Source organism: Amblyomma mixtum, chromosome 3 (genome assembly GCF_055824585.1).
Source record: "Amblyomma mixtum isolate Tamu chromosome 3, ASM5582458v1, whole genome shotgun sequence".
NCBI classification, from domain to species: domain Eukaryota; kingdom Metazoa; phylum Arthropoda; class Arachnida; order Ixodida; family Ixodidae; genus Amblyomma; species Amblyomma mixtum.
In genome coordinates this window covers 109,621,597-109,648,571 of record NC_143014.1, presented here as the reverse complement: position 1 = coordinate 109,648,571, position 26,975 = coordinate 109,621,597, and the positions used below count along the sequence as shown (strand labels likewise).

Sequence of the window (26,975 nt, the reverse complement as noted above, 5' to 3'; positions counted from 1 at the left end):
AGTTTTGGCCATCACAGTCTTGCCCTTTCTATTCACTCGTCTGCAGTATTCAAATGCCCCAAAGCGTCCACTTGCAGAGAAGTGGACTCGTGCAAATCGGTACTCGTGCAAATACCTCTTGGCTCGTCCCGACGTCGCTTGTTTAAGTAGAGGTCGATTGCTGTGCTTGCCGCTATGATGAAAGCGAGCACGCCCAGGAAACCACTGTAAGGAAGCAAAGCGATGAGCATGAAGGCACAAAAAAATATAGCTGCTACAGATTTTATTGGTAACAGCAATGGGATGGCCTTCATTTGATTGGCATGCATTATTTCTTGCAAAAAACATAGAAATAACCACTGCTGAATTTCACAGCAATTCTACTTAGTTCAGTTTTTATTGGATCCTCATTAAAATTGCAGTATCATAGATAAATAACGAAAAGCTTGACAATCTGAGCGCCTCTCTATAGATTCTTCGTGCTCTTATTTTGCGCAAGAAAATCAAGCGCAAATAAACGTTCACAGGGAGTGAAGGGGAGACATGTCGTTTTACCGTTAGGAGAGCTGCTTAAAAGTTGGTTGAAAGAGAATATAATGAATAGTAAGAAAAGTAAACTGGCATATATTGAAAGTTCTTGAGGTGCTATTTGCAAAATAAGGTAAATGTGCAGCTACCGCCAGCTGGTTTCAAGAGTTTCCCTACGCGTGAAGCCTGTTTTTGCTTCCCATCATGGCGCGTTCGAACGACTTCTGAACGAACCCCTACTCTGCCATAGCGCTCACCACTCTTCGCCTGGCAGCATTTGTTGTCAGTAAACACTAGTTTAAAAAACTACCCGATATGTTTACGACTCAAAGCGACCATAGGCTAATGGGTGCAGCGCAGTAAAACGCTGAAGATCACTTCCACCAAGTTGGGGCTGCTTTTCGTTGCCTGTCTTTTTGATTTTTGGTGAATTTTGAGGCGCTGCTTGATGTGGGTCGAGATCTTAATATAATACACGTGCATTTTCTACTGCACTTGCTTCAAAATGCGGCTGCTGTAAGCAGGTACTGAACCCGTGACCTTGTGCTCAGGGGAAGAACGCGTTGCCGTTGGAACACCGCGGCATGTCACCGCACTTTTGGCTTTCCCTTCTCCGTGTCCATCACGTGTTTCTCCGCCTTTGTCACCTTTGTATAAAGTTTCAGAGAAGCACTAGCGTTAGCGTATACGATTAAGGGGGAAAACACAGAATCACGGCTTTTTATTCACCTGCAGCCTATTTTATTCTCCCCATAACGAAAGAACGAGTGCTCGCATAAAGCAGCTAAAGCCGTCGCGGGTGCGACCTGACGCCGCAAAGTGCATGCAGACGTCAGGGCAACGCGTCTCGGCTGCGACTGACTGCCGGACCGCGTGAGAACTTCCTTCTTCGGCGATAAACTGACGGCAAGCACGCGCGCGAGCACACGCGCCCTTGCCGATCAGCAGCACCCCCACCAGTCCGTGGAATATTCGTCTCAAGAAACGATAAATAGTGAAGAACGCCGCAGCCTTGGCCAAACAGAAGAAAGCTGCACACAAGCCTTATTGTGCAGTTCCTCATGTCTAACCGACGTCGATCTTTCTTTGGTTGTCTATGTGAACTTTTTTTCTCTTTTCTCTTTCGGTTGCTGTACCCTCGCATGAATTACACCTGGCGTGAGAATCAGTTCCGTTGCCAAATGCGCGCCGCTGAAAAGAAAACCGCCGACTGTGACGGAGCAGCGGGCGCAACACTCGGCCGCGCAATCTGAATGGGCGGGGGGACGAAGGGGGCATTTCCAGACGCCCAGCGGCGCCTCGAGCAGGCCCCCCTCTTTTTCTCACGTAACCAGCCCCGCCCGTCATCGCGGCCGACCGCATGCGTTGTCGCTATTCGTCCACACTGACGTCAAAATTTGGCTAGATGCCCACAGCAGAACGCTCTGACGTCATCAATATCGGAATTCGCTTGTTTTGACATTCTCAGTGCCGCTTTTCTAGCTTCGCTCACGGAATGAATATACATGTTCCCCGTTTCACAGTAGCTGCGCGCGCTGGGGTGAAAACTGCCCCCTCATGACCGGTCGCAGCATCGAGAAGTCCGCCCCTATTGCAACATTTCTGCCGCGCGTCGATTCATTGCCGACTAGTTCCCTAATCATGCTTGGGAACGGTTCTCTCGATGTCGAAAGTGTCACGCAAGTAAACAGCTATGCTCGTGTCCTAGGCCTAACTACACAAAAAATAAACAATCTTGTCTATCGTTCAAAGCCCGTATCCCCCTCACTCAGGCACTATAAGCTTTAAACCAGAAGTTAGCCTTTAAGGACCGAGGCCCATCTTATGCCACCGAATGCTCATTTGTCAAAAGATGCGACCGTTTCAAACAGGTTCTTATTTATCCCGGCGAACCGTGCGACAGCGGCAACAACGAGCGGCCGAGGTCAACAGCGACATGCGGTGAGGGAGTCATGGGGTCGCCTGCACATTGCGTCGCATGCGCAAGAAGGTCGTTATACAAAAATCGTCGCCGAAGCCGCACCCTCGTCATTTTCACGCAACTGCGTCATCGCGGACTGTCCAGCGCATTAGCTGCGAGGGAGCGGCGCCTGACAGTGATATGCCTAGCAAACGTGGGACCGAGGACGGTAGCAAGGCGCGGATCGTGTCAGCCGGTCAAGGGCGCGCTGCTCAAAAGCAAAAATAGGAGGAAGTTGTTGCGTCATGCCGTGCATGACAGGCAGCTTGATACCGAGGTACCAGTTCTCAAGCGCACGGCATTCCCCAGCAGCCCGGCGCGTGTTTTCGGTTTATTTTGTGAGACACGTCATACTCGTCTTGAACGCGGCGCAAGTTGCCAGTGGCCAGTCCCGAAGGACCTGCGTACACCGTGATCCTTTACAAGTTGTCACAAGGAATTCTTGGGAAGAGAAGACTTCTTTCTCTTCTTTCATTTCAGGGAGCACATTACAGTGTTCGTTATGATGCAGCGAAGTTTGACGTCATAAAGACAAGAAACTGAGTTGTAGACAAATGTACAGGTAGAAGCAACATGAGAGGGAACACGGGAGTGCGTGAGCTCCCCGCTTCGCGAAGCGCTGTCGATCGCCGACAGCCGACGAGAACGGGCGGCAGCAGGGACATGCTTACTGGGGTATGCGCCTTTGTCGCCAATTCTCGCCCCCTTTCGGCGAAAGCGGTCCGCGAAGTGCAGCGGCCACGCGCTCCCGTGTTCCCTCTCATACTGCTTCTACCTGCACGACCTCATCCTTCTATACAACCTCCCAATGTATTTGCATGATATTCATCGCATCTTCGCTGCATTTAGCCTGCATGCCAAGCCGCACCATAAAGGGAGTGTACATTCCTTCGCTGTAAATGAAATTGAAAATACTTATTCAGATAATATTGTGGTAGCTTTAAACCCTTCTTGAAGTGACAAATGGCACGTTGTTGCTTTTTTTTTTTCTTTTTTCGGCCTGAGCTCGACCTATGGTCCAGTAATTTCCATTGCGAGGCTAGTTGGTCCATTCTCAGAGTTCTCTTTAGCGCACACAAAGGCGCCACAGTAAAGGACGAGAAGGACAGGACAGGGCTGTACTTGCAGCTTTAGTATTTGAAAAAAAAAATCAGGTTACTTATATACTCAAAAAGGGGATATATATATAAACGGGGTGTATAATTCAACAGCTTTTTTTCCGAATAAAACAGTTGCAAGTAGCGCCCTGTCCTGTCCTCCTCGTCCTTTACTGTGTCGTCTTTGTGTGCGCTAAAAAGAACTAGACCTATGTTACTCTGTGTTGAACCTTCCAGGACAAGGAGACTGAATAGCTGAATGGCTACCAAGACCAACGCTGAAGCTGTTTGCTTACGTGTATGAACTGCGTGCCGAGAACCAGTGACATGATTTGTGCTTTAATTGAGGCACAGAGTCCTCACAACGCAGTGTGTGAGGAAGGGTGTGCGCCTAATTTCCCAGAAGATAAGAGGGCATATACATAAATCACAATGTTCTTTCATTGATTTTTCCTGCAACGAAGGCAGCTCCAGGTATCTGGGCTCCAGAGAGCACCTTATTTACACAGGGACTCCCAGCAACGCGCTAAGTCATTTCTACATTCTTGATTTTCTGTGCAACCGAAGTTTCTCACAAGTCAGTAATAACGAGCGCCCAAATAATTAGTGAATAATATCACTGCATATATTACGTATTTTGAACTAGAGGCCCGATCAGTGTCTAAAACACGTGCGAGGTAATCACTCTTGCGCCTACAACAGGCAATGGCAGTTGCGCTGTTCACACTTGACCAGCACGCCGACGGGAAATACATTAGGACTTTACCTCTCTACGCTTACAGTTGCTATCGAGCCAAGTGAAATGAAAAGAATAAGAAGCAGTTCCTTTCGAGCAAGACCTCTTGTCTAACAAAATGCTCTCGCCGAGGCAAGTTGCCCGCGGAGCGTGCACGCGGCCAGTTCACACGACCAGCTCGTCGGGGCACGTGTAATGTTTCCCGTGGTTTTCCGAGCCATGCTGGGAAGCCCACGAATGCCGCTAATCCTTCGTGAGACCTTCGCAGACTTACATGATCACTGCTTGCGTGGTGTCGATCTCGGGGGGCAGGTTGGTTACGCAGTCCGTCACTTTGACCTTGGTATTCCCGGCAGTAATCACTGCAAAAGAGCAATCCTCACGTGCTGAAGGAACATTCTCGCTTGCGCCTCTCTTGCCCCTCTCTTGCGCGCTTTTGGCAGGAAGCGGCCCCGCTTCGGAGGCGAACTTTACAAGCGTGAGAACGGCCACTATTGCCAGCTATACACGAAGGCGGCGCTTTGAGCAATGTGGGAGCATTTGCAATCGCAACAAATGATAGATGGTTGCATGTCTTCAGCAGAGTTTATTAGGCCTACCGGTTTATACTGCTTTTAGCTCTGTATCCTTTTTTGTTACTTTTTATAAGCGCTCTCTACGAACACGTTCGGTGACAAAGTAAATTTATATTCATTGCAACCACAGCCCTGGGCACGCAAGCCTGTGAAAGGCCCGATAAAATGCGGTGGCGCGCAAAGATAAACTAGATAGAAGACAACAGGCGGAAAAATTGTCGCTTACAAACACCGGCGATGGCTTCAATGTCCTCTGGTTTGCACTCCTGTACTATGCAAAGCCCAATTTTGACACCATGAACGATTTCGCTGTTCTGGAACCTAGAAAAGGTCGGCGTCTGAAAGAAAAATGAAAAAAGAAAGAAGCATGTCAAGTGCTAGTTCTTAGGCATCATCTCATGGTTGGATAGCAAAGGCGCTCTAGGTGAATTCTGTTCCATTTAGATAGTTCTCACTCCTAGTCGAAAGGTCTATAGGTCCACAGCTCCACCGCCATTTATAGGATCGGATTATAGCGACGGAAAAGAGTTTATTGGCAAAGATCATTGCAGTACGCCGGCTTCGCACTTTGAAGGGTTGTGACAAACCTCATGTGGAGTGGACGTGGAAAACCGTTCGGGTATTGCGATCGCAATTAATAGTTAGGCTTCTAATAAGCGAAAATGTCGTGTTGTTCAAAGTAAAAACAAAAAAAAGCCCACTGAGGGCCGATATTTTAAAGCGACCACTGCTACAATTCTACTCCAATCATTTCCTTATGAAGTGCTTCATAGACGCGAAAACTGCCGAACCTGCGCTGTAGCAAGGAATTCGTCGCTCGGTGCGACGGATGGTAACTACAGACGGAATAAGATGGAATGAAACAAACCGTTATAGTGTATAGGCCCTAAAATGAATTTTCTGTAGTAATAAGGTATAAAGGAGCAGCTTTAGTCTTTTTTTTTTTTTTTCACGCGTACTACTCTTTTGCAGCGTCAAGAAAAGATTGCAGGCTTGTTCGTCGCTGTAGCGCAGAGCTTCCTTCGAAAAACCATCCCGGATCTGGCCACAGCCCCCTCCCCCCCTCCTCAGTTTCTCTCAGGAGCTCCTTTTTATCTCTTATATAGCATCTCGCAACACGGGGACTCTTCGAGAAAGACACCGAGAAAATAACCGCAAGGGCGCGTCCACAGATGGGCGTCGTGCAAACAATCGAGGCTCCTCTCGAGAAGCCCGTTTCAGTCTATGCGCGCAATTTGTCCTTTGCGCCGGGATTTCAAGGAACCGTTTTTGAATGAACGAACGAGTACCGGGAAGCGGCGCGGTAGTTCGTCCGCGGTAAAACACATTTCGAACGCATACTTTCGCACCGGGTATTTCTCGCCACTATTTGGCATTTTGCTCCGTTCCTTTCCTCTCTGATACGGCGCCAAGGTCGGAAACCGATACCGACCTCCTCCTCACTCGAGCAGACGAACTCGGCCACGTCAGCGGTGGAGGTCGGTCGGTTACGGTCCGCTAGCGCAGGGCCGCTTTCACGGAGCGGGGAGCATAAAGTAATAAATATAATACTCATAAACTGAGTTGGCGACGTGTACCGTAGGAAGGGCGTAATGGGCTTCCGCCGGTGCTGAGATTAAGCGGGGAAAGTAGGCGGCTAGCCTCTGTCAGATGCGGAGTTAAGTGAAAGATCAATGCAGTGTTCTCGCGTCATGACGGCTGAGTAAGCGGCGTAGTAATCCCGCATGGACATACATCGACTAACGTTCGCCATAAGCAGCTTAAAAGTGACACACTTGTGACTAGATGCCAGCTAAGCTCCAGCAAAATTAAAAACTAAACATCTCTTTGTGACAAAAGCTGTAGAGCAGTAAGCGGTCGCTGCATCACAGATTGCCCATTTCAGCCAGCCGCATGTGTTCTAACTATAGAAAGTCACATCAGAGAACATAAAACATATATATATATATATTCCTGAAAAACATGCCGTGAAAAGGACAACTCGGGACGTGGGTGTCGCTTAGCAATTTTTAAAGCAGTGGTTGGGCAGCTCCTGCTTGGCGAAATGATTAACGGAGTCAGAAGTGCAGCGGATCGGATGCCAGTCCTAGCTATCCTACCGATAGATCACCTTTGTTTTATTCCCCTGGGCCTATACTTTGGACGACGAAGTAGGCAGCAAGTATAGGCTACAACGCGACTCTAAGCCCACCATCTTTAAGTTCCTACAATGTATTTGCAGTTCTGAGCTCCCCTGAAATAATCATATATTGCAATAAGAAAGTACTTACTCACTGGCATCTACCCAAGCGTACTCATACGGCTACAAAGGAAAGCTACATAGCTTCCGCATAAACTTTATAACGGCTTCCACGTGGAAGCTGTATAGATTTCATTTGTAGCCGCATGACTGCGCTTGGGTGGATGCCAATGAGTAATTACTGCCTTATTACAAATCTACTCTACCTTGGGGGATTCCCCTAAACATCTGAGCAATCACATATTCTGTAAAATAAGTATGCGTTCTGACCTCCGCATCAATTGAGCATGCGCTCACCGGAAGCGGAGTTTTCTGATTCACTTCACTTATTATGCGCTCATTTTCGTCGTGTCTTTTCATTCTGTTTGTCCCTTCTTGCCGTGCGCCGTGTTCTATGAAGACATGTCAACAAGATCTGCGTTCTACTCTTCTAAATTAGTTAACCTGCATGCGCGTAAGGTGACGGTTCGCGGCCAGCCAGCGCCTGTGCACTAGCGAGTCACGAATTCCGACGAAGCGATAGCTAAGCGCCGGTGACCGATCACAAATCATTCTCGCGCGCGAAGGCATGCGTAATGCCTTGGGAATCAGGTCCTTGGTTTTGTCACTGAATTAATCATCAAGTGGGAGTAGTCTGCGCCCCCTCACACAGTCCGGTAACAGCGCCGGGTGCCAAGCTTCGTACCTACCACCATGAGGGCGTATATCACATTGGCTATCTGTCACAGCAATAATCACGGCGTCCAGCGCCTACTATGTTTCATTGCTTCTCTTATGCGAGTCGCGGTTCGTGGATCTACGCACGCTCTCACCTTTCCGTTCTATAGCAAGCGAGGAGCCTGTACCTGGAAGGAAGAGGTCAGCGTTTCCTTTCCAAGCGAGGCTGCCCGCTTTCGGCTGGCTTTTCTTCGCGGAAGCAAATTTTGACACCTTTTTCACTCGCAGCACAAAATCGTTTCACCGCCATCGAAAGAATCCAGCTGAAGGCTTCTCGCAGTTATGAAAGAAGGAACAGAATTGATTACCTACAGTCACGAGCCCACTTGTCGAGAGAGCGTGAACGATCTGCCCCTGAGTACCCAGTTGAAGTTAGAAGTTGCGTAGATAGGGCTCGAAACGAGGCCTTACTGGCCATGCGCTGTAGCGCAGACAGTGCTATGCTTTTCGTGCTCACGGAATAGCATGCGCTCAGGAATAGTATGCTGCTGAATATTTCGCGCTCAGGAATAGTATGCTGCGGGTCACACCTAATGTTGTACAAAGATTACATGATTACATGACCAGGCCTACTCTCACTTTCCCGTTCGAAGTGCACTCAGGCTGTAGGTGGAACCTCCTCCCCGAAGACTTGAGCTTCGCAAAGACTGCTCGGTTTTACCGCCCGGGACCAGAGTGAAACAACCAGCTACGTACCCTGCGGTGCGAGAGACGCAGGGCGTCGTCCACGTGTTCGAAGAAGGACATGTCCCCATCCACCTTGATGTGCACGTTGCAATACTGGGCGCGCACCTTCTCTCCGCCGTACTCGTCGCGCACCACCGTCTCGATGCACTGGTCGTAGGCGCCCAGGTCGGACAGAGACCCCTGGAACAGGCCAGTGGGGTACTTGCCCGAGGCATCGATCACTGCAAGAGGAAGGCGCCGGGTTACGACCGCTGCATTTTCTAACCGAGGTAGTTTGTACTTCCAGCATAAGTTAGACTGAACGGAAATACAAGACCGTGAGACTTGCTCCGGCAAGTGCTCGCAGAGAGCGGCAACCGACCGGCGTTCGTAGTTTGTACTTCCAGCATAAGTTAGACTGAACGGAAATACAAGACCGTGAGACTTGCTCCGGCAAGTGCTCGCAGAGAGCGGCAACCGACCGGCGTTCGGACAAGGGTGCATACAACAAGACTACAAGAAGCACTCCGGCGGAATCGGATTCGTGGTGAAAATAGCGCAAAGAACGAGGACCTCTAACGAGGGCAACAGAACGAAATATGGCACAACACGAGCACTCGCATCGTGTCGTACTTGTTCGTATTGTCGTTGTCCTTCGTGCTACATTCATCATGATCACGCTCCTTCTTTCGCCGCGATCTGCGCTAGAACTGAGGGTGAAACTTGCAGCCTCTTCTAAAACTTAGCCGTTTAATGGCTGAACAAAATTAGGCTATCAATTTGAAGAATAATTGAATGACCGCATATGAGCACGGGCGTGCTTCAAAAGAATAGCCTAGTAGAGAATGTTAAATTATCTTGATAAGTTGACGGACCTGCAGAACGTCCATAGCTACCATTGCTGTCAAAAGAAAAAAAAAAGCCTTGCCCGGAACTGAGACATATATCCTGTCCCATTCGGCAAGGCAGTTGTCATCACGAAGAAGAAAGATGACACAGTCGGAGATGGGCCCGTATTTTTACCGCACACACACAGTCGTCAATTTATGGAACGCACCTTTGGCCGAGAAACTTTTTTTTTTTTTTCGAAGGGGGGAGGGGGGGGTGATGTCCACCTGCAAAAAAACCGTGCTTCCGCACAATATTTCGTACTTAGCGATGCGGAACTGCCTGCCATTTTTTTTTTTTCAGCAGGGGTATGAGTTGGTAGAAAGTAAACCATTCGGTTCTTGAAACTGGCTGTGCGGCGGCGGCATTGGAAACTCCGCCGGCAGCTCATAAACTGGTTCCGCCAAACCCTGCCTACCAAACAAGGCCACCGATATCAAAAGCCCCAGATTACCGCGGGGAGGCATGACGGCGTTTCTTTTCTTGCTTTCAGACCGGTCGTCTGTCTGTGCGGTCGTCCTCCAGCCACCTTCTGTCTTGTTTGTTTTCACAGAGTACTGCATAACCTCGCGACACGCGTTGCAACGGCGTTGTCCTGAAATGGCAAAGCCGGCCTAATAGCTATCGGGGGAGGTGAACAGACGGCAAGTCGTTTGCGTCAGGCACACACCCTGAAGGCGGCTGGTTTTTTCAAAGGGGTGAATGAAACGACAGCGGTAAGCCTGTCGGCGGACTCCGAGAGCGCCCTGCGTGTAAGCAGAGTAGGCACGAATTCGTGTCTTAATTCTCTATGCTTTATCAAACGCAAACAGGGATACAGTTATGAGTGCCTGCATTACATATTCAGCCAGCGTCTCTATCGCAATGTGAAGCGAACTACCCTTCATCACGAAGGTGCACTGACTTGGACATCCCGCGAGCAAGTTATCCCTAACTCGTCCGTGAAGGGAATAAAAGTCAACATTGCGCACTTTGCTGCACGCCTCGAAAACAATCGTGGAACTGTGAAGTGGCGTGGCTTGCGAGACGCGTCACGAAAAAAAAAAAAAATAAAGATCCCAGCTAATCAATGCGCCCTGTTCGAATTATCTGGGCCTTCGGCACGTGGCACGTTCGCTAACAGAGACACGTCGCGAGGACCCCCCGCCGTCGCCAGCGCTACGGAAGCCCTTTTCTGAAGGGCAAATAAATTTTCCCTTTCTTTGGGACCTCATACAAGAAGAGCAAAGATCGAACTTGTCAAGGTCGTGCGAACTCCGTTAGCTAAGCGTTCACAGCAATTTCCGGTGAGCGTGGTCTGCGCACTTATCTTGAGGGACCTGCTTCCCAGCGCCACGACGCCTTTCTTGCACGCGCAACGGTAACGCGAAAGAAGCAAAGCCACCTCTTCCACGCCTCCTCCTTCGCGGGCTCTCGCGGAGCCATTTGTGCCACCACCAGAAGGCAGCTGTTTTCCGCGCGCGTTGACTGCAGCGCGTGGCATCTTCGTCTATCGCCGTGTCTCGGGGGTTGTCGGCCATGCAGTCAGTTATCCGAAGCGAGAAAAACATGCCAGAACAAAGCGGAGTTCTTGTTTGCGCCCCTCCCTCTCATCGCTGCTGCTATTCGGGCGAGAGGGGAGCGAGCGTCATGGCGGGAGGCCGTTGCGCAATGCTTTGTCTCCCCTGCTGCGCCGGCGTGACTGCTTGGCTCGTAAATATTTCACGGAAAGGTAAGTTTAACGAACGCCTCCACCCTATTGTTCTCCACTCACCAAGAGCCCATAAATGTTTCATTCCGCGCTTCTCGGGTCAGACGCTATTCGAGTCGTGTGTTCCTTTCACGTTTACTTGGCTTCCGATAAACAACTACAACGCAACCCGGGGACAGGACCGGCGCCATGACCGAGAGCGTAACCTGACCGCTAATGTCCGCTCGTAATTCTTCGCGCAGTTTGTTGCCCCGTGGAATAAATATTTAACTGACGCTCGCTGTATGTGTGTGCTTATGTATATACACAGACATCTTCCAAGAGTTGGCGTCAAGAGGAGCGAAAGTGTCGAGAATAAAGAAGCTGCTTTTCTTTCCAGCGCTTCTTTTGTCTTACGGGTTTATTTTCGCACCCAAAGCGTGCCCTCGAAGAACACTGAACCGCGGCAATTATGCGAGGCACTTGGCGAACATACGTCACTGGCTTTTCTAATCAGGCAAGGATCATTACAACGTCTCCAGCTGCGTCACCGCCCTCAGACTGGCAGTATCTTTGAAACCTTCAGATGGAGGAAAAGGCTTTTTTTTTTTCTTTTTTTTCCCAGTGGAGGCAACGTGGCATCATTAAAATGCTGCATTATGCCGACGTTTCTGACAGCCTAATGACGAGAGATTGCGGGTGCTACTTGACGTGACTAATCGGTGCTCGTGGACGAAGGCATGGCGCCAACGGGATTAAACGCCTCAGAGCGCTGTGAATGCTGAGCCACATGGCAGTAGTGCACTGATGGATGATAGAACCATGGTCTGTAGTCTCATGGGAGCCGTATTCGGGCTTTGTTTTCAATTCTTAAACAAAAATTCGCAGCGTCTGCACACTTGGCTCAGGTCAGTGCCGCAGTAGGATGTTTCTACAACAGTCACCCACTTTACCAATAAAATGCCAAGAGAAATGTTTCACACTTCTCCTACGTTGTCATTGTTAAACGGTAAGGAAAGTGTTTGCCCATTTATTCGTTGTTTTAACCAACAGAATAGCTGAACGCATTATTTGCCTACGCTGTGAAAGAAAATAGGACACAAAGACCGAAGCTGATGTCCCGGTGTATAAATAATTAGTACGGGTAAGCGTATATCCGAAATTTTCGAATAGCGAATCGAGCATCTGTTATTAGATGCGCTGAACGAATTAAGTAGTGAATGTTCAAAATTTTTCGCAACGAATCGAATCCGTTCTTTTTGGAATAGTTTTTGAATAGTTCGCACAAAGTTGGAATAGAGCATGCTATAGTTGTTGTTGTTTTTTCGAAAAGCAGTGCTCACACCGATGCCGTACAGCATGCTGTCACGACCTGTGTATGCGGGAACGAGGTTCAGTGCCGTCACGCGGTCCATTTGGGTGTCGGCATTCATAATTATCTGGCGTATGGCCTGCAATATTGGGCAACGCGACACGGTTCAGCTGCAGGTAGAGCAAACCCTGCGTTCGTGCGCGATATCGGACTCTCGTCCCTCTCACCTGCTGATATTTGGTGCATTAGTATACTGACTTTATGCTGCGTGTCCCTCTGGTGAAAATTCATGTTTGAACCTTTCGACAGCTACAGCTTTAATTTCATCACTTAGAGCGCCTTCCCTAGGGCTTCACTGTTTCGCATGAATAATCATTTTGTACGAATATTCGATTCGTATTCCATTCAATTCTTTCCGTATTCGATTCGCATTCGACTCACTTTTTCGCTACTCTATTCATACTCAATTCGGTAGCAAAGCTAGCCTATCGTCTTCGATTCGGCTTCGAAAAAGTACTATTCGCGCACCACTAAATAAATCATTTACCCATATCCGCATATACGTATAGAGGAATCTTAGAAGTCCAGTGAAGTGCAGTGCCATAACGAGTCGGAACCAAAGTGAGCTGTGCGCTTAACTGCTGGATACGCGAATACACCTACGCTTAAACTGAGCGCCCCCAAGTGTCACCTCTGCATGTTCCTCCCGTCTTGTGGCACGAACTTTCACGCTGGTAAAAACATTCATCGCGCTGCCAGCTCGAGCACCACATGCACGGATCCATTGGTTGGCTGCGCAGGGCACAAGCTAACGCTTGAACGAGCTTTCCTCAGCGGTAAGCAGCAAGCTGTTCCATTTTTGTGAGTTGTAGAGACGTACTGAGGTCATCCGGATTAATTTGGACCACTTGAGAGTTGCTTAAAAGGCACTGAAAACTCAGCACATGCTCGCTGCCCAGTTTCGCGCTCAGTCAGCGCAGCGAAACCCAACTGGTGGCCCCGGTTTAAGCATCAGATCACCGCAGTCGTTGCGCCGCCGCGGAAGGTATGCCCTTCGCTCCTATGCCGCACGAAGTTGCTCTGTGCAAGCTAGCGCCGCATCCGGCTTCCGATCCAGTGTTGTTTCTTTCCCTTCCTGTCCGCCCAAGCTGTCGGGCAAAACTTGCAACCGTAACCTGTGCACCTTCGCGAGTAGTTGAACACTGAAAAACGCTCTTCCGCCCTTGCGGAGTCAACCGCATACTCCAGTGTAGCGCGAACGCTTTACGTTGCACGCTACTGACGTCGGTTCCTTTCTTTTTTAATCAGCCTACTCCCAATTTAGCCCAGCCAGCACAGCAGGAGTGCCACGCCGCTGCCGTCTCCAGCGCACGCCGTATCCGCGTTGCGTCACGTGCGTACACGATTCGCATCGTGTAGCAAGTGCTGACAGAGGGGGAGACTTCAAGGCCGTTAATTAAAGCGACCTTCGACGGCACATTTGCTTTTGGAACGAGCGAACCCATTTTCATCTCAATACGGGCCCGATGCGTGTCAGCCGCCGCTTCCTCACAATGCGTCTCCCCTTCTGGAAGCACATCCCGCGTGGCCACTCCATTTGCATTCTGCATTTCTTCTTCAACATAGCCCCCCCTTCTTCTTTCATGCACCCCTGGACCTTTCCTCTGTGGCAGCGCGTCCGCGGCCATTGTTTCTGGGGCGCCCCGAGGAGCTCGGCAGCTTCCGCTCGCTCGAGGACAAGCTTCCGTGTTTTCAACGCCCGGCAACCTTCACCGCTGCCCTCGTTCGAGAAATGGGCTTTCGCCTCTGAGCGATCATCGGGTCCGATGCGTCGGCCGCGTTTCTCAGGCGGCACGCGACCGGCCCGCGTTCAAGGCTGCAGTGTGTGGCGCCGGCGCGCCGAGTTATGCCTCCGGCGGCCCGCAAGGCTGCCCGGCGGGCGCGTTTAGAGGCATCGTCGATAACAGGTTAGACGCTTCCACCGGGCGACGCTCCGCGGCCGCGCTCTGCAACCTCGCGAGCAGCGAGTCCCTCTCCAAAACCCCGGTCTCCTCGCGCACAGAGCTGCAGCTCGAACTAGACCAACTCGTTTCCATCCGTGCGCCAGAGTGGCGCAAACTTTACCCATTTATGGAGGAGGCAAGGGTACGGCACGTCTGAAAGCACGACACCTTCCAGGCACGGCTAGAGGATGCTACGCGAGCAGCATAAAGTCGTGCACCATCCTTGAAGAAAAAGATAAGCGCATCTCCTTAAATAAGTGCGGCAGCATGCGTAGAGCAAAAGAGCTTCGCAAAGTAGCTGCTCGTCAGTGAGCATTTTTTAGCAGTGCCGAGGGGAATTTCTCTGGGCTTACATGCCGAGTCAACGGAACGCTAGCAAACATTAGCAGCGAACCAGCGGCCTTAGCCGACCAAAATGTAAGACACCGATGTCTCGAAAGCCGTCTTTACTGCTGTCCTTGGACTACCTGTTCGCGGAGCGTGAACGACGTGAGACAAACAGACCATTTTGGCCGTCTCATAGTGAATGAATGTGGCTGTACATTGCCCTGCTTCTTGGACGGTTATTACGGAGACCACTTTGTGCGGAGCAGCGTCATGGCTCAGCGGAGATAAGCACGCTTGCTACTGCTGCGGTTCATGCTTTCGGCAGGAGACGCTATTAATGTCGCCTATATATCGGCTAACCAAGACAAAACAAAGAAAAAGTAATGATCATGGTTGCCCACTAATATGAAGATGATTTATGAGTAACGAAACAGTAGCGCAAATTTTAGCTACATATGTGTTCCACCACATATTGCAGATACCGCGGTCTGTCCTCAAACCGGCAGTCATTAGCCTCGAGAGATCGATGAGACGACTCTCAAAGTGTTAAGGCTGGCATCATTAAGGCCTGTTCAGTTCCAGTACTGACTGTTTACTTGTGAAACTACAGCTACTTGGCGGCTCAATTTTTCTCTGCCTATGAACTACCCTTCACGCACTTCCAGGCATCCATGGCAATTCAGTGCGGCGTCTGCCTACAGTGTAACCCACATACATTTGGAAATTATTCACCGCAGATCTCGCCTGCTTGAAATCCCCCGGACTTGTAATCAGCGCGTCACAGAGCACATCTGCCCTACGCTTTTCTGGGAACCATTTGTAGCAGGCCTCCATCTACTGTAGAAGTACAGCTGCGCCGTTCGGGGCTATAGTTGGTTCGGTCGATTTCATGCGGCACGGCCAAATGTGTGTCCTGTCATTCTCTCTACGCCGTCCGTGTCTAATCGTTCGAGCTGGCCCTCCCAAATAGACCTCATCTCTTCTGCACTGTCAACCAACGGCGTCACGGGCCAGCTTTGCTAAAAAAAGCACATTTCAGCGTACCTTTTGAATAACAACCGCTTTCTTAGAAACATTTGGCGGCACGGCAAAACCTTTGGAGCATTCCAACGGTGGCTCACGTCCCCGCATCGTCGGCTCTCGTTCCTACCACGTAGCTATCAACTGTGCGTAGCTATTATGCACAATTCGGAGATGAAAATAAGCTGACGCGCTTGAGTGAGGCACATTAGACTTCAGCGCCCTTGGTATACGGCTAGCAACTGAGTCGAGAATTTCGGACAGAACGACCGTATTCGGTCACTAAATCTATGTGTGTCCCCGCTCCAAGCCTTGAAGCCTGAAGCTTACTCTCTCTCTCCTTCTCATGGCTGCAAAATCAAGTCGCAAGTCGGCTCTGCTGGTTTTAAAAACTTGGTCAAGAATATCACATCTTCTTCCGCTCCTGAATTTCATTTTGGAGCTATTACGACACGAGATGTTTTTATTCACGCGCTTTACATCAAGAGCGGCACTCGTACACGCTAAGAAATACCGTCTCGAACTGTGGAAGGTGTTCGTTTCCTTTTCTTTTTTCTCTTTGCGCCACACACGCAAAAAAAGAGAAGAAACACACCAGACTCAGATATTGGCATCAGCCGAGCCAAGGGTTCAGAGCGTATCATTAACTTGCTTCCGCTTTTGTTAACCAGGCTACTGCCCGATATTCCGATATTCTGTAAGAGAAACTTTCACCAAACTGGAACAAATGATAAGACCTCTCAGCGGCGGAATCGATGAACAAAATCAGATGTCCTTCATTTGGTGACTTCACTGCCTTCCGCCTCCGGACCTCGATATTTCAGCGGTTGAGAGATTGCGCTTCTCGCAGCGGTATTGCTCAGGCACCCATAACACCGATGCAAATCAGCACGAAGGGCACATCCGGCTCGCTTCCGCTCGTAAGAGAAAAGGTGCGGCTTGAACCAGCCAGCGACCTTGCACTGCGTCCATCTGCGTGCGTTTAGTAGGTTCCAGTGCGCAATGTGGCCCCGAGAACCGTAGATAGCAAAGGCTTCGAAACGAATTTTCCAACCTTATCAACATTACACTAGTGGCTTTCTACCTGGGCTGTTTCTACCCGCCTTGCGGAGTGGCTGGCGCTATAATTTGTTAGTTATGAAGCCGGGATTTGTTCTCGCTGCGTTTGTGAGATTTAACGCACCCCTGCGCGCTTGGGTTGTGAGGGACGCCGTACTGGAGGGTTCGAGATAAATTTCGACCACTGGCGCATCTTTTTAACGTGGGCTGACATCGAACAGCGCACATGCGTTTTTATGTATTTCGCCTCCGTCGACAGGCTTGTGTTTGCTTCGCAAGAAGGGAATGTTGTGAAGCGAAGGTTAAGAGCTTCTCACGCGCACCCGAAAAGGATTGTTGAACTTAATGGCGTTACCCGTTCCAAAGTGTCATTTTTATGCCGGCAAGATGCTGCCCATTTACGAACTTCTCTGTATACGTTGAAAATTGTAAGCGAGGCTTATTTTATTATCTTCTTTCATTACAGGCAACCGACTTGTTTGCTCTGTGGTTACAAGAATGTGAAAAATTAGCCTCTCACTTCTTTATCGTGGTTGCGACAGAGGACGTAGCAATTCTCAATCCCAGAAAGAATCACATGGGAGACAGGTTTGCAATGCAGCGCGCCGAAGAAGCGTGCAGTACTGAGGGTTTTTTAATTCCTCAGTCGCCATTCAATGCGCAGTTTTTTCATTAAGATGCGAAGGTATGGCGCAGAATAAATTAACGTTGTGTCGATATAACGGCCAACAGCGCTTTGCTGTTTTGTATTCGAGTATACCATCTCACCACAACCAGTAAAAGATGAGCTACGAGTAGAAGTCCGACTGACATTTTCCAAGGCGGGTCTGCTTACATTTTCCTGATCACTATGCGCCTGCTGCTTCTGTGCGTCCCTTGCCGTGCGTCTCTTACCTTCCTTCTGCTTCGTGTAAGTGGACAGTTGATGTGCAGCAAACGCCTTATTTACTATTTAACGCGTACAAGCCACGCGAAGGATCTCTCCTTTTGTCTCCCACGTTGTGAACAATACTTCACACGTGCAGCATTTGGTGCGCCGTTTACGAGAGCGTGAGGCTTCCGTGCGAGCAATATTTAAGAAAGAGACATTGAAACATCCTGTAAAAGTGGTGCGGTACAATTACGCGCGCGTATAGCTCGCTTCTGTTGCACTGCACCGCTTCAAGGGTGTCGTTCTTGCCGTACTGCGAAACGGGGTCAGGGGCAGCGGCGATTGCGTCGCAAGTGGAGAAAGGGAAGAACGAACATATAAGAGGAGTGTGAAGTGACAAACGATACACGATAGCCTGTGTGCAAAAACGGCGCCTTCTTCGTCCCGTTCACGCGGAGAGAAAGACGTTCGCTCTCGCGCCATCCAGAGATCGCCGCGTCGAAGCTCGTCTGTGTCGTTGTTATCCGGTCTGAGCGGCAAGATCAAGACGCAGTGAACCTGGCAAGGAAGCTGCGGCCTCCGTCGGGAGACGCAGCCGCTCCGAACAACGGCCGAAAACTCACCCGTGATACCTCGGCCGCGCCAGCCGCAGAAGTTTGTGATCAACTGCCCCTCCTACATCTTTGCTTGGCCCAGACCGCGGCGCGTGTTTGTTCAGTGGGGCGCGAAGGCCGCGCGTTGCAGGTGACGCCGGAAGGCTCCGCTCCGGGCGCCCTTGCGCACCTTGCACCCGTTTTCTGCGTGCAGCGGTTAACCTCCGCTATTGCCTTTGCTAGCGCCAGCGCTCGGGCAATGTAAACGGCACTCGTCAATCTCTCTACCTTCGGATATTGTGTAACGCCCGCTGGTGAACACGCCGCGGCACGTGGGGATTCTCCGCCGCCAGTGTTTTCCCTGCAGGCGGGCTTCCCTGGACTGTCTACGCGGCGCGCGTTCTGCAGACGACAGCGCGAGAGATTAATCGACAACGCGCTGGGATTCCATGCTGCCCCGGCGGTTGGCATACGACGTCATGTCTCGTGGCGACAACAAGATATCGGGGCAATCCATCTCACGCCGGGTCTTCTACGCGTGTGGTCGAATGAACGAGAAAACGACAGATCGAGCGCAATTCGCGTCAGCTGCAGCTAAGGCTCGCAGGTGTTTTAGATGCAGTGATTTCAATCGTGAGGCGCAGACGGATACTCAATACCATGGGTACTTGGTTTTAAAGACAATCAGACTGTTTGTCTTGCTGCTTATGATTTTTTGTTCTGTGTTCCTGAACTACTTGGCCACGTATGCCGGCTCAGTAATGTTACCCTGCTCGGCAATTTCGAAATCTGTCTTGTGACTGAATGTCATTTGCTAAAGCGGATCCTGTCAAATAGCTCATGTGCCAAAGGACAGAGTAGGCGCGTCCTTTTCACACATGGGCTACAACGCAGGTTGCGGCCGCTTCCATCAGCTCATCAAAGTTTTGTAATGTGTACTATGCTGACTATATTTCAAGGTAAAAAAAAAAATGGCACTTCTTTTGAAATCCTCCCGAGCCCCGGAAGGGTCAAGCAATCTGTACAGTTTCACTCCCAAGCAGGGCTGCAGCGCAAAAGAAAACGAGGATCATCGGTACTCACTTCGTAGCGTCCAAGACTCGAAGTTTCGCAGCGCGTGGACGAACTTGAGCAGCTTGATGGCACAGGGCGGCGAAATTTTGGCCGACAGAAACCGTTCGGACATGCTGTCGTAGGATTCATCGATGCGCTCTCGGACCATCTTACGCATGCGCTCCAGCATGTTCGGCTGCGGCGCCTGCGTTGTCGTGGCCTCGAGGATGTCGGCGAGCGTCACTAGTTCTTCGTCGGTGGCGTTCTGCGCGACGGCAGTCAGTGGAGCACCGGCGAGCAGGACAGCAGCCCCGAAGAGGAGCGCCACGATTCGGCCCAGCGCCCGCATGGCGTAACTCGGGGGTGAAGCCGCGCGACAGTCAGAGCGCAACGCAAGGCTGGCGTGTGACGCTGTGCTTCCGATCGAGGAGCCGTCGGGAGTGTGAGTGGCGCGGGAGCAGCCTCCTCCGGGGAGTCGTCTGGGCTTCTCTGTGCGGGAAGGGATGGCACCGCGGTCTCTAAAAGCTCGCGCCCCCTCGGGCCTCAGGTGTCTGGGCGTGTGAGTTGCACGAGGCTCTGGTCGCCGTATGGAAATCAGCCTTGGACGCGGGGGGCCTTTGTGGCCGTGATGGGGACACCCCCTTCCCCTCCCCCTCACCCAATGCCGGCGGAGAGAGGGTGTCCGCGTGTCTTTACGTCAATGGCCTCACGAGTGGCCTCTCGGCGCTGGCGAGTGCGTGCACGAGATCGGCGCGGTGAGGGCGGATCAAAAGAGAAAAAAAAAAAAATGGGAGGAGGGAGTGTGCTCGCCGCCTCCTCGTTCTCTCCAACGCGTGGCTTGCGGTAATTGCCGCTGCTGCTGGTCGACAGCCTTCGACTGGAGTTCCCGTCCACTTGCGAGCGGTGCGAAAACAGTTCGCGTGAAAAGTGAGCGATAAAGAAAAGGGCAAGCAGACGCGAAGGCTTCTAACTTCCACGCGATTGTTATGGACGTGCGACTGAACGGAAAGCCAAACGATGACGTCGGACTGCATCTATTTGCAGGTTGACGCAGCTCTCGAGTCTTTCCCATAGTGTAGAAAGGATGCTTGAAACGCGGGTCGTGGGAAGCTCGAGATGTCGGGTCGGCGTTAATCATTCGCATCACAGCCCACCTTGGCCGCATTCGTATTCCTCTTTTATGGCTTCCTTCCTTTCTTTTCTTTCGTTGTTTCCTTATTTCTTTCTTTCTTTTCTCTTTTTTTTCACCGCGATTTCATGACATGAGACTGCTCGCCTGGCTTAAACTCGGCTGGGCATGTCTTTTTTTTTTTTCGTTATTATATTTGCTTTCGTTTTCTTTCCTATGCGGGTGTTCTAGGCAGAGCGCAATTTCGGGTCCATTTCAACTCCACCTGTCCGATTTGCTCCTAACAAGTGCGCCCGCTTTAATAGGCTGATTTCCTTGGTGGCAACGTTCGTCGCGCGCGCCCAGCCTCCGACTCACCGTTGTCAGTTGGCTCGGTACCTTCTTTGAGAGCGTACGGGGCCGTCATTGTTTTGCTGGAACGGTATGGCAGAGCATTCTTTTGCCCACTGACCTTCCTTGCATAATGCATGAAACGAAGATTCAAAGTGGTGGTATCCTGTTGCGGCGAGGTGAAAGAAGCTAGAAGTATTTACCTGAATGTTCTCCGTCACGTATTAAATGGCGTTGGGCAAAACTAAGGATGCATAACGGATGCAACCTCTTGTTTCCCTCTCTGCGCCGTGTAACCTCGTTGACGCGCGGGGAACACTCGGCGCGGTTGCTAATCAGGCTCATTTACCTCTTTTTCGCTATCTAGAATTCTAGGTGGCACTCTCTTGCGCAACCGTTGCGTTTGAGAATACGTCACAAAGGTGGGGACGGACGGTGCGGTTCCTTTCCTTCTGGGTGTCAGCGAGAGAAAAAGAACCAAAAGCAAAGCGAAATTAAGTTTTGTTCTGAGCCCTCCTTATTGCTTACGAAAACCGTAAATACTACATAATCTAGTCGTGTGCGTTACGTCTGCCACATTGCTATGGCAGATGACAGAGCAGTGTGTAGGCAGCGCTTATTGTCAGGCAGCTTTGTCGTTCGCTGGGTCATTGTCCTACCTTGCTGGACCGCTCTTGCCAAGGCGCTGTGATTAATTGCCTTCTGGCTTTCAGGCTTGCTGCTGCGGATCAACTTTAAGTAAAGGTTATCCAGCGCCATGACTGAGGAAATGTCAGCGGCGTAAACGCGTACTTTCTCATCAAGCAGATGGAAGGAAAAGTCGATATATTCGAGCTCGCTATGCTACTAGACCGCTCCAGCAGGCGGCGAACGACACCTGCGTACTGCGCTTACAAAGATTAAAATGTCACTTTGTAGGATCCCTAGCTGGCTGGTGCCCTGTCAGGCAGTGCTGCTTAGCAGTGCCGATTGATAGACGCCATTTAGATTTCTTGGCCACCCAAGTGCATCCTCTGAACCATGTGGCCTAACGCGCAAAGGTGGCGCGTAATTCAGTTCAAGGCAATGACATCCTCGTGTCATTCCTGGCAGTATCAGCGTGATCGGAAGGGGAGGCAGTGTGGTCGTCGGGTATTAGAGCATGCATCTGAGAGCGAGTTGGGGTTTTCGCTTCGAGACATCGCGGATTAGCGGCACGGAAGGTCAGCAAGGAGTAACTGGGGTGATTCGGTTGACACGCACTGCAAATTCCCTATAGAAAATGCCTACAGCCCTCTCCGCTTGATGGAAGGCGGTGTTATGATTGTACTTCTGGCCACGTGGGCCCGAGCAAGCAGCAACCGAGAACGGTCGACAAAGCCTACAACCTCGCGACGGCGGCAGACCATTGTAGTGCTTGTGATGACCCCCCCCCCCCCCCCCCCCCCTAGCCTAAGTGGATTAACGCAGCGGACTCCCTCGACCGGGGTGACCACGGCGGCAGCGGCGATGGTCGAAGACCGGCGAAGGCCGAAGATGCGAAGAGGGCTGGCGAGGGCATTGGCAGCAGCGGAAGCAGCGGCCACGATGGCGGCGTCAGTTGGCCGAGTGTACCCTCGGGTCGCCGGACGACGGAGTGGTACTACGCGAAGTCAAGCTATTTCTGTTAATTCAAAGACGGCTGCGTCCTCGACAGAGGTCTCGTGTTTTGGACATCCGGCGGGGAAGGACGAGGATGTTCATTCACCTGCTGGTAGACTGGAGTAGATTCATTTCCCGCAGTGTTTGATTAGTCAGCATCTACCCCTTCCCATCGACCGAGCTGCGAGAGAGCGGGACAGCCCAGCACCGCCCCTGTCGTGGGTGGTAACACCAGCGTCCCCATCTGTCCATCCGATTGGACAGCGTTCTTCGAACTTTATTCCCCAGTAAGGGATCTGGGGAATCCGAACCCTATTTAACTCGGCTGTGAGTGTGGCCGAGAGAGGCCTGTTAACTCCCGTATACTCCCGTTGGCGAAGAAGTTCCCTTCCACTGAGAGTCACTCTCAGTCGCTATTTTGTAAATAATGTAAATAGTTATATGAAGTTTTCTTTGCCTTCCTCCTAACCCAGTCTCCCATCCTCCTCGTTCCATCACCGGTCAGGCCATGCTACCCGGGTCGCAAACAGCGGTCGCCCAAGCGGCGCAAGAGAGCGGTGCTGCAGTGTCATCAGAGCGGCGTTCTCGTCGCTTTGCTGAGGGAAGGTTCTCAGGAAGGTCTGGTCAAGGCTTTACAATCGCTTCTACCGGCTTCTTACTAGCCGAATCCATCGTTATGATGTTTCAAGCGCTATAACACACACAGTGTACAAGTTTAATTTCAGCGTACAAATGAGCGGGAAGTGTAATTGAATGCAAAGTGTATACCCGAAATAACTGCGCCAGAGGAACCCTGACGTGGATGGCAGGAACGCTCCGTTCGGGTGGCCTTCGTGCAGTCGGGAGGGAAAGAAACGGACACCCCCATGGTAGTTTTCGTCTGAAATGACTGCAGCTGCTGCCACACCCTTGTGTCTTTGGATCGCCTCGTCATGCTCGTTACAACGGCTCGAACAAAAGGCTATATTCTTCGCAGAGAAAATGTTCCTAAAGGAAACACCACCACACGCGCTTTGTAGGCTGCGGGGCTGTCCATGGCTTGCGTCTATCTCCATAGCAATGGTACATGGTAGTCGTTACAGCTGCTGAAGACGTAGTAACAATATTCAATTCCGAGAGCACGGACAAAATATAACTCATCGGAGAAAGTGCTGCCGGAACTCCAGATTCCCTTTTAACTTTGGTGAGGCAATAAAGCAAACATCTTCTACACTTTTGTACAGATCAGTCTTGAGTAGTTCTCACAGAGCAACCTCTACGCTGCCACTCAAAATAAATGCGATTCCAAGGAACCCTGCAAATTGTAAATTTCATAAACAAGAATACGAGGACATACGCACGTGCGTTTGTGTGGTTTAATAAAGGATTCATTCAGTCAGCCAAAAGATCAAGAGTAATTGCAAAAAATGTGCAACCCAGAACACACAGAAGATTGCCATTCCTTCATTGCCATTCCATTAGTGTCATATCAATCGCCATTGGTATTACGCGTTCCTAAAGCGGCTCGTCCGCAGAAAGTGTCTCGGTCAAAAGCCGATGACCGCGCTGGAGAGCTTAGAAAGCGACTTGATAGAGTCTGCTTTGAAGAAAAAGACGTGCGCAACAGTGTTTTAAGGAAATAAACGTCACTTTTGTCTGATTTTGTGCGTTTTGATTGTAATACGGCAAGTCCACTTATTGCGAACTTCGCATGCAATCCACGTGACCATCAGGTTCGTTATAAATGGGCTGGGCTGGCATCGTATATTTTGTTGCGAAGACGTCGCGCAGCTTTTTTAAATGTTAGTTTATTAGTCAAAGAGCACGGCGTTTATAGTTGTCCTCCAATCGAAAGCTCGGCCCTTCGTTCCCACACCGCTACATCTAGTGGAAGCTTTCCTTTGGTTCGCCGTCGATTGCTCCGCCCTGAACAGCGCAGGCGAAAAAATTCACGACTTCATCTCGAACTTTCACCGAACAAGAACAGCGCCCTTTGTGCAGGGTATTCCTTGCAACATGAGCCAACATTTAAAATACAGTGGGAGAGTAACGCGCTGGAAATAATTGGACTCCCTGAAAAAAAAAAAAAAAACAGAACTGTGCACTTCACTGCTCATGTAAAATACCGAAGAATCCCGCATGAACTTCACCAACGCTGTGTTAGTTTTCAGCAGTTATCATGCGCCAGAAAGGTCGGTATTTTATTATATTTTACTGTCTAATTAATTATAAATGAAGAATAATTACCAGTCTTATTATTATCCCCTGGACATTCGCACTAAAAGACTCTCAGCTGAAATTCGATTATGGCTATATACGCTCCAGAAAAACTTGTATGTGCGGCATTAGATCTTTCGGCAGAACCCTTCAGCTAAAGCGTTTTTGTAAACAGTTGAAGATAGAAAGCTCCTGCTGACGCCATTGGCGCGCGAATAGTGTGCTCGTGTGACGTCGTATTAAAATACATGCCTTTTTCGTTATGCTGGTTTAACTATAGTGGTCTACGCTGTTTGCTAAGACAGCTTTACCAGTAAAAGTAAAAAAAAAAAGCTGAAAACAATAAAAACTCCCACATCCGGGTATTTTATACATTTGATATCATTGATGATGTCATCAAAGCGTTGAGACTACTTCGCTAAAGTCGTGTCCATAGTAATAGAATGTGTCATAACGCACATGGCACGCCCTCTTAAAGACCACACCTTTGTAGACACATATAGACTAGGTATAATTTTTTTTTCTGTCCAATGGAGCTCGAATGTTAATGGTCGCATTTAATGGGAGCTGGGTAGCATGAAGAGGAAAACAAAGAAAAAACGCAGTAACTGTATCACTAACTCCTTGCAGTAATGAAGGATGGAAGGGAGCGAAGTTCTTTGAGGTATGCTGACATCGCGCAATTCAAGGGTGTTTTTGCAATTCTCCTCAGTTTAAACGCGGTCGCCACGACCCGCATTCGACCTTGGAAGCGTCGGATTGAATGTTTTCGCGACAGTAAGATTTTTTTTTCTCTCGTATTCTGTTTTTCAGTAGAGAAATCTGGATTTTAGGAAATACCACGCCAGCTATGCGCAGCGACAGCGCTGACTTTAAATTCGACGCACGTGAACTAACGCGGCGCGCTTGGCCTGGCCCAGCGGCCCCGTGCTATGGACCAAGCTGTAGATTATTAATGCAATAAAATCACCTTTGCTTTCGCAAAGATTGCAGCAAAATATTCCCTTTCCAAAGGTGAGTGCATGTTACGAGAGGCGTTCCGTGTAGCTTCTCTGTGATTTCCCTACAGCGCATTATTTTTAATCTGGTCGAGCGAGTAAGCTTGTTTCCACCAGGGAGTCGCAGTGGGTAAAAGGTTGCATGCAGAGGCTTATCCGCTGCCAATTATGCAGTGGTGCCCCTCTTGCGTTTATTGCAGGATGTACCCCACCACCAAAACAGGCGCCAGTTTTTCACTCGCGGGCATTCCCTCGCCATTCGTTAGCCTTGACGCTCGGTTCCCATGCTGACGGCGTCATTGTGTGGGCGACCCAGGCGGAGTTTTCATTGGCACCGTACATCTAGGCTCGTGTAAACTTCACCTTCGGGAACTGGATAGTGATAGGTTCTCTGAACCGATTGCGAACTTGGCCTGGAGCCAGGGCTCCGGTGCAGCGTTTCCCACGTGAATATTATCCTTCATAAGCTAAGTCTCCGCTTTTTTTTTACACTTTCGGGTAATTTTTCTTTCAGTTTATAGTGCATTTCCTATTCGCGAATTATTTTTTTCCGATACCACTAGCATAAACATCCTCGATAAGATGGATGTGCGAAAAGAGTTGTATTATTATTAGTGACTCTTTATTAATAGAATAACATAAGAAGCATCTGAGCTGCGACAAGCGTGAGTAAAAGGACAGGGAGGGGATGGCAAGAGGGAAAGAAAGGGGGGAGTGATAGAAGGAAAGGCTAGGGCTAGGGTGGCAATGATTGCTTTGCGCTTCTTTTTTTTTTTCTCAGACGAGCCCTCATCGCCAGAGCACGGGCAGCGGCTTTTACCAACAGCGTCCCGGACTAGGGACCCGATCAGCCTTCCCTTCAACTAAGGCATTGTGGCTTTCAATAAATGTTTTCATCATCATCATCATCTCAGACGATGCAATTAGACCAGGTTTCCGCAAAAACAAAAAGGAACTGCGGCTTTGATTACATGTTAACTCCTTTTTCGTACGAGTCAGTGAAACCTTCAAAAGAGTGCTTTAATAAAGGTATGCACATTATGTAACGTGAGATGCGAGCGATTTTACACCAGTGCATGTGCTCTCTGCGCACCGCACGTGATTCCAATTAATTATCTTTTTAACGACAGCGGGCATATCTTCACACAATTGCGCTCCAGCGGCTCAAAACTGAAGTCTGAGTTGGGCGGTTTCCGAAAAAAATCGTTTCGTTTTGGGCGCTTCTTTTCTTCCTTCTCCTTTTTTCGCTGGGCTGGTGGCGGTGGTGTTGCTCCCTACTTTTTTTCAGGGTTTACAATCTCGGGTGTCCGCTTGACAACACTGCTGCCTAATGAAATTCAGTGCGCTAAAATTGTCAGCCACCACTTGCTAGTGTGTTTTGTTGCCCTTTTCTTCCTTCTTGCTTCCTTG

The 26,975-nt window shown here is 50.0% G+C and overlaps 1 protein-coding gene across 1 annotated transcript in view; it reads right to left on the bottom strand.

The window, feature by feature from the left end:
• LOC149351347 (nose resistant to fluoxetine protein 6-like) overlaps positions 1-19,901 on the bottom strand; it is a 31,716-nt gene extending 11,815 nt beyond the window's left edge. Inside the window, exons 1-5 of the mRNA XM_089580696.1 lie at positions 19,323-19,901; positions 8,528-8,739; positions 5,102-5,213; positions 4,575-4,662; positions 116-204 (exon numbers count right to left, since the gene is read on the bottom strand). Of these exons, the coding sequence (XP_089436822.1) occupies positions 116-204; positions 4,575-4,662; positions 5,102-5,213; positions 8,528-8,739; positions 19,323-19,641 (820 nt within the window). The 5' untranslated portion in view covers positions 19,642-19,901. The remainder of the gene's footprint in view (positions 1-115; positions 205-4,574; positions 4,663-5,101; positions 5,214-8,527; positions 8,740-19,322) is intronic.
• Between the last annotated feature and the right edge of the window lie 7,074 nt (positions 19,902-26,975).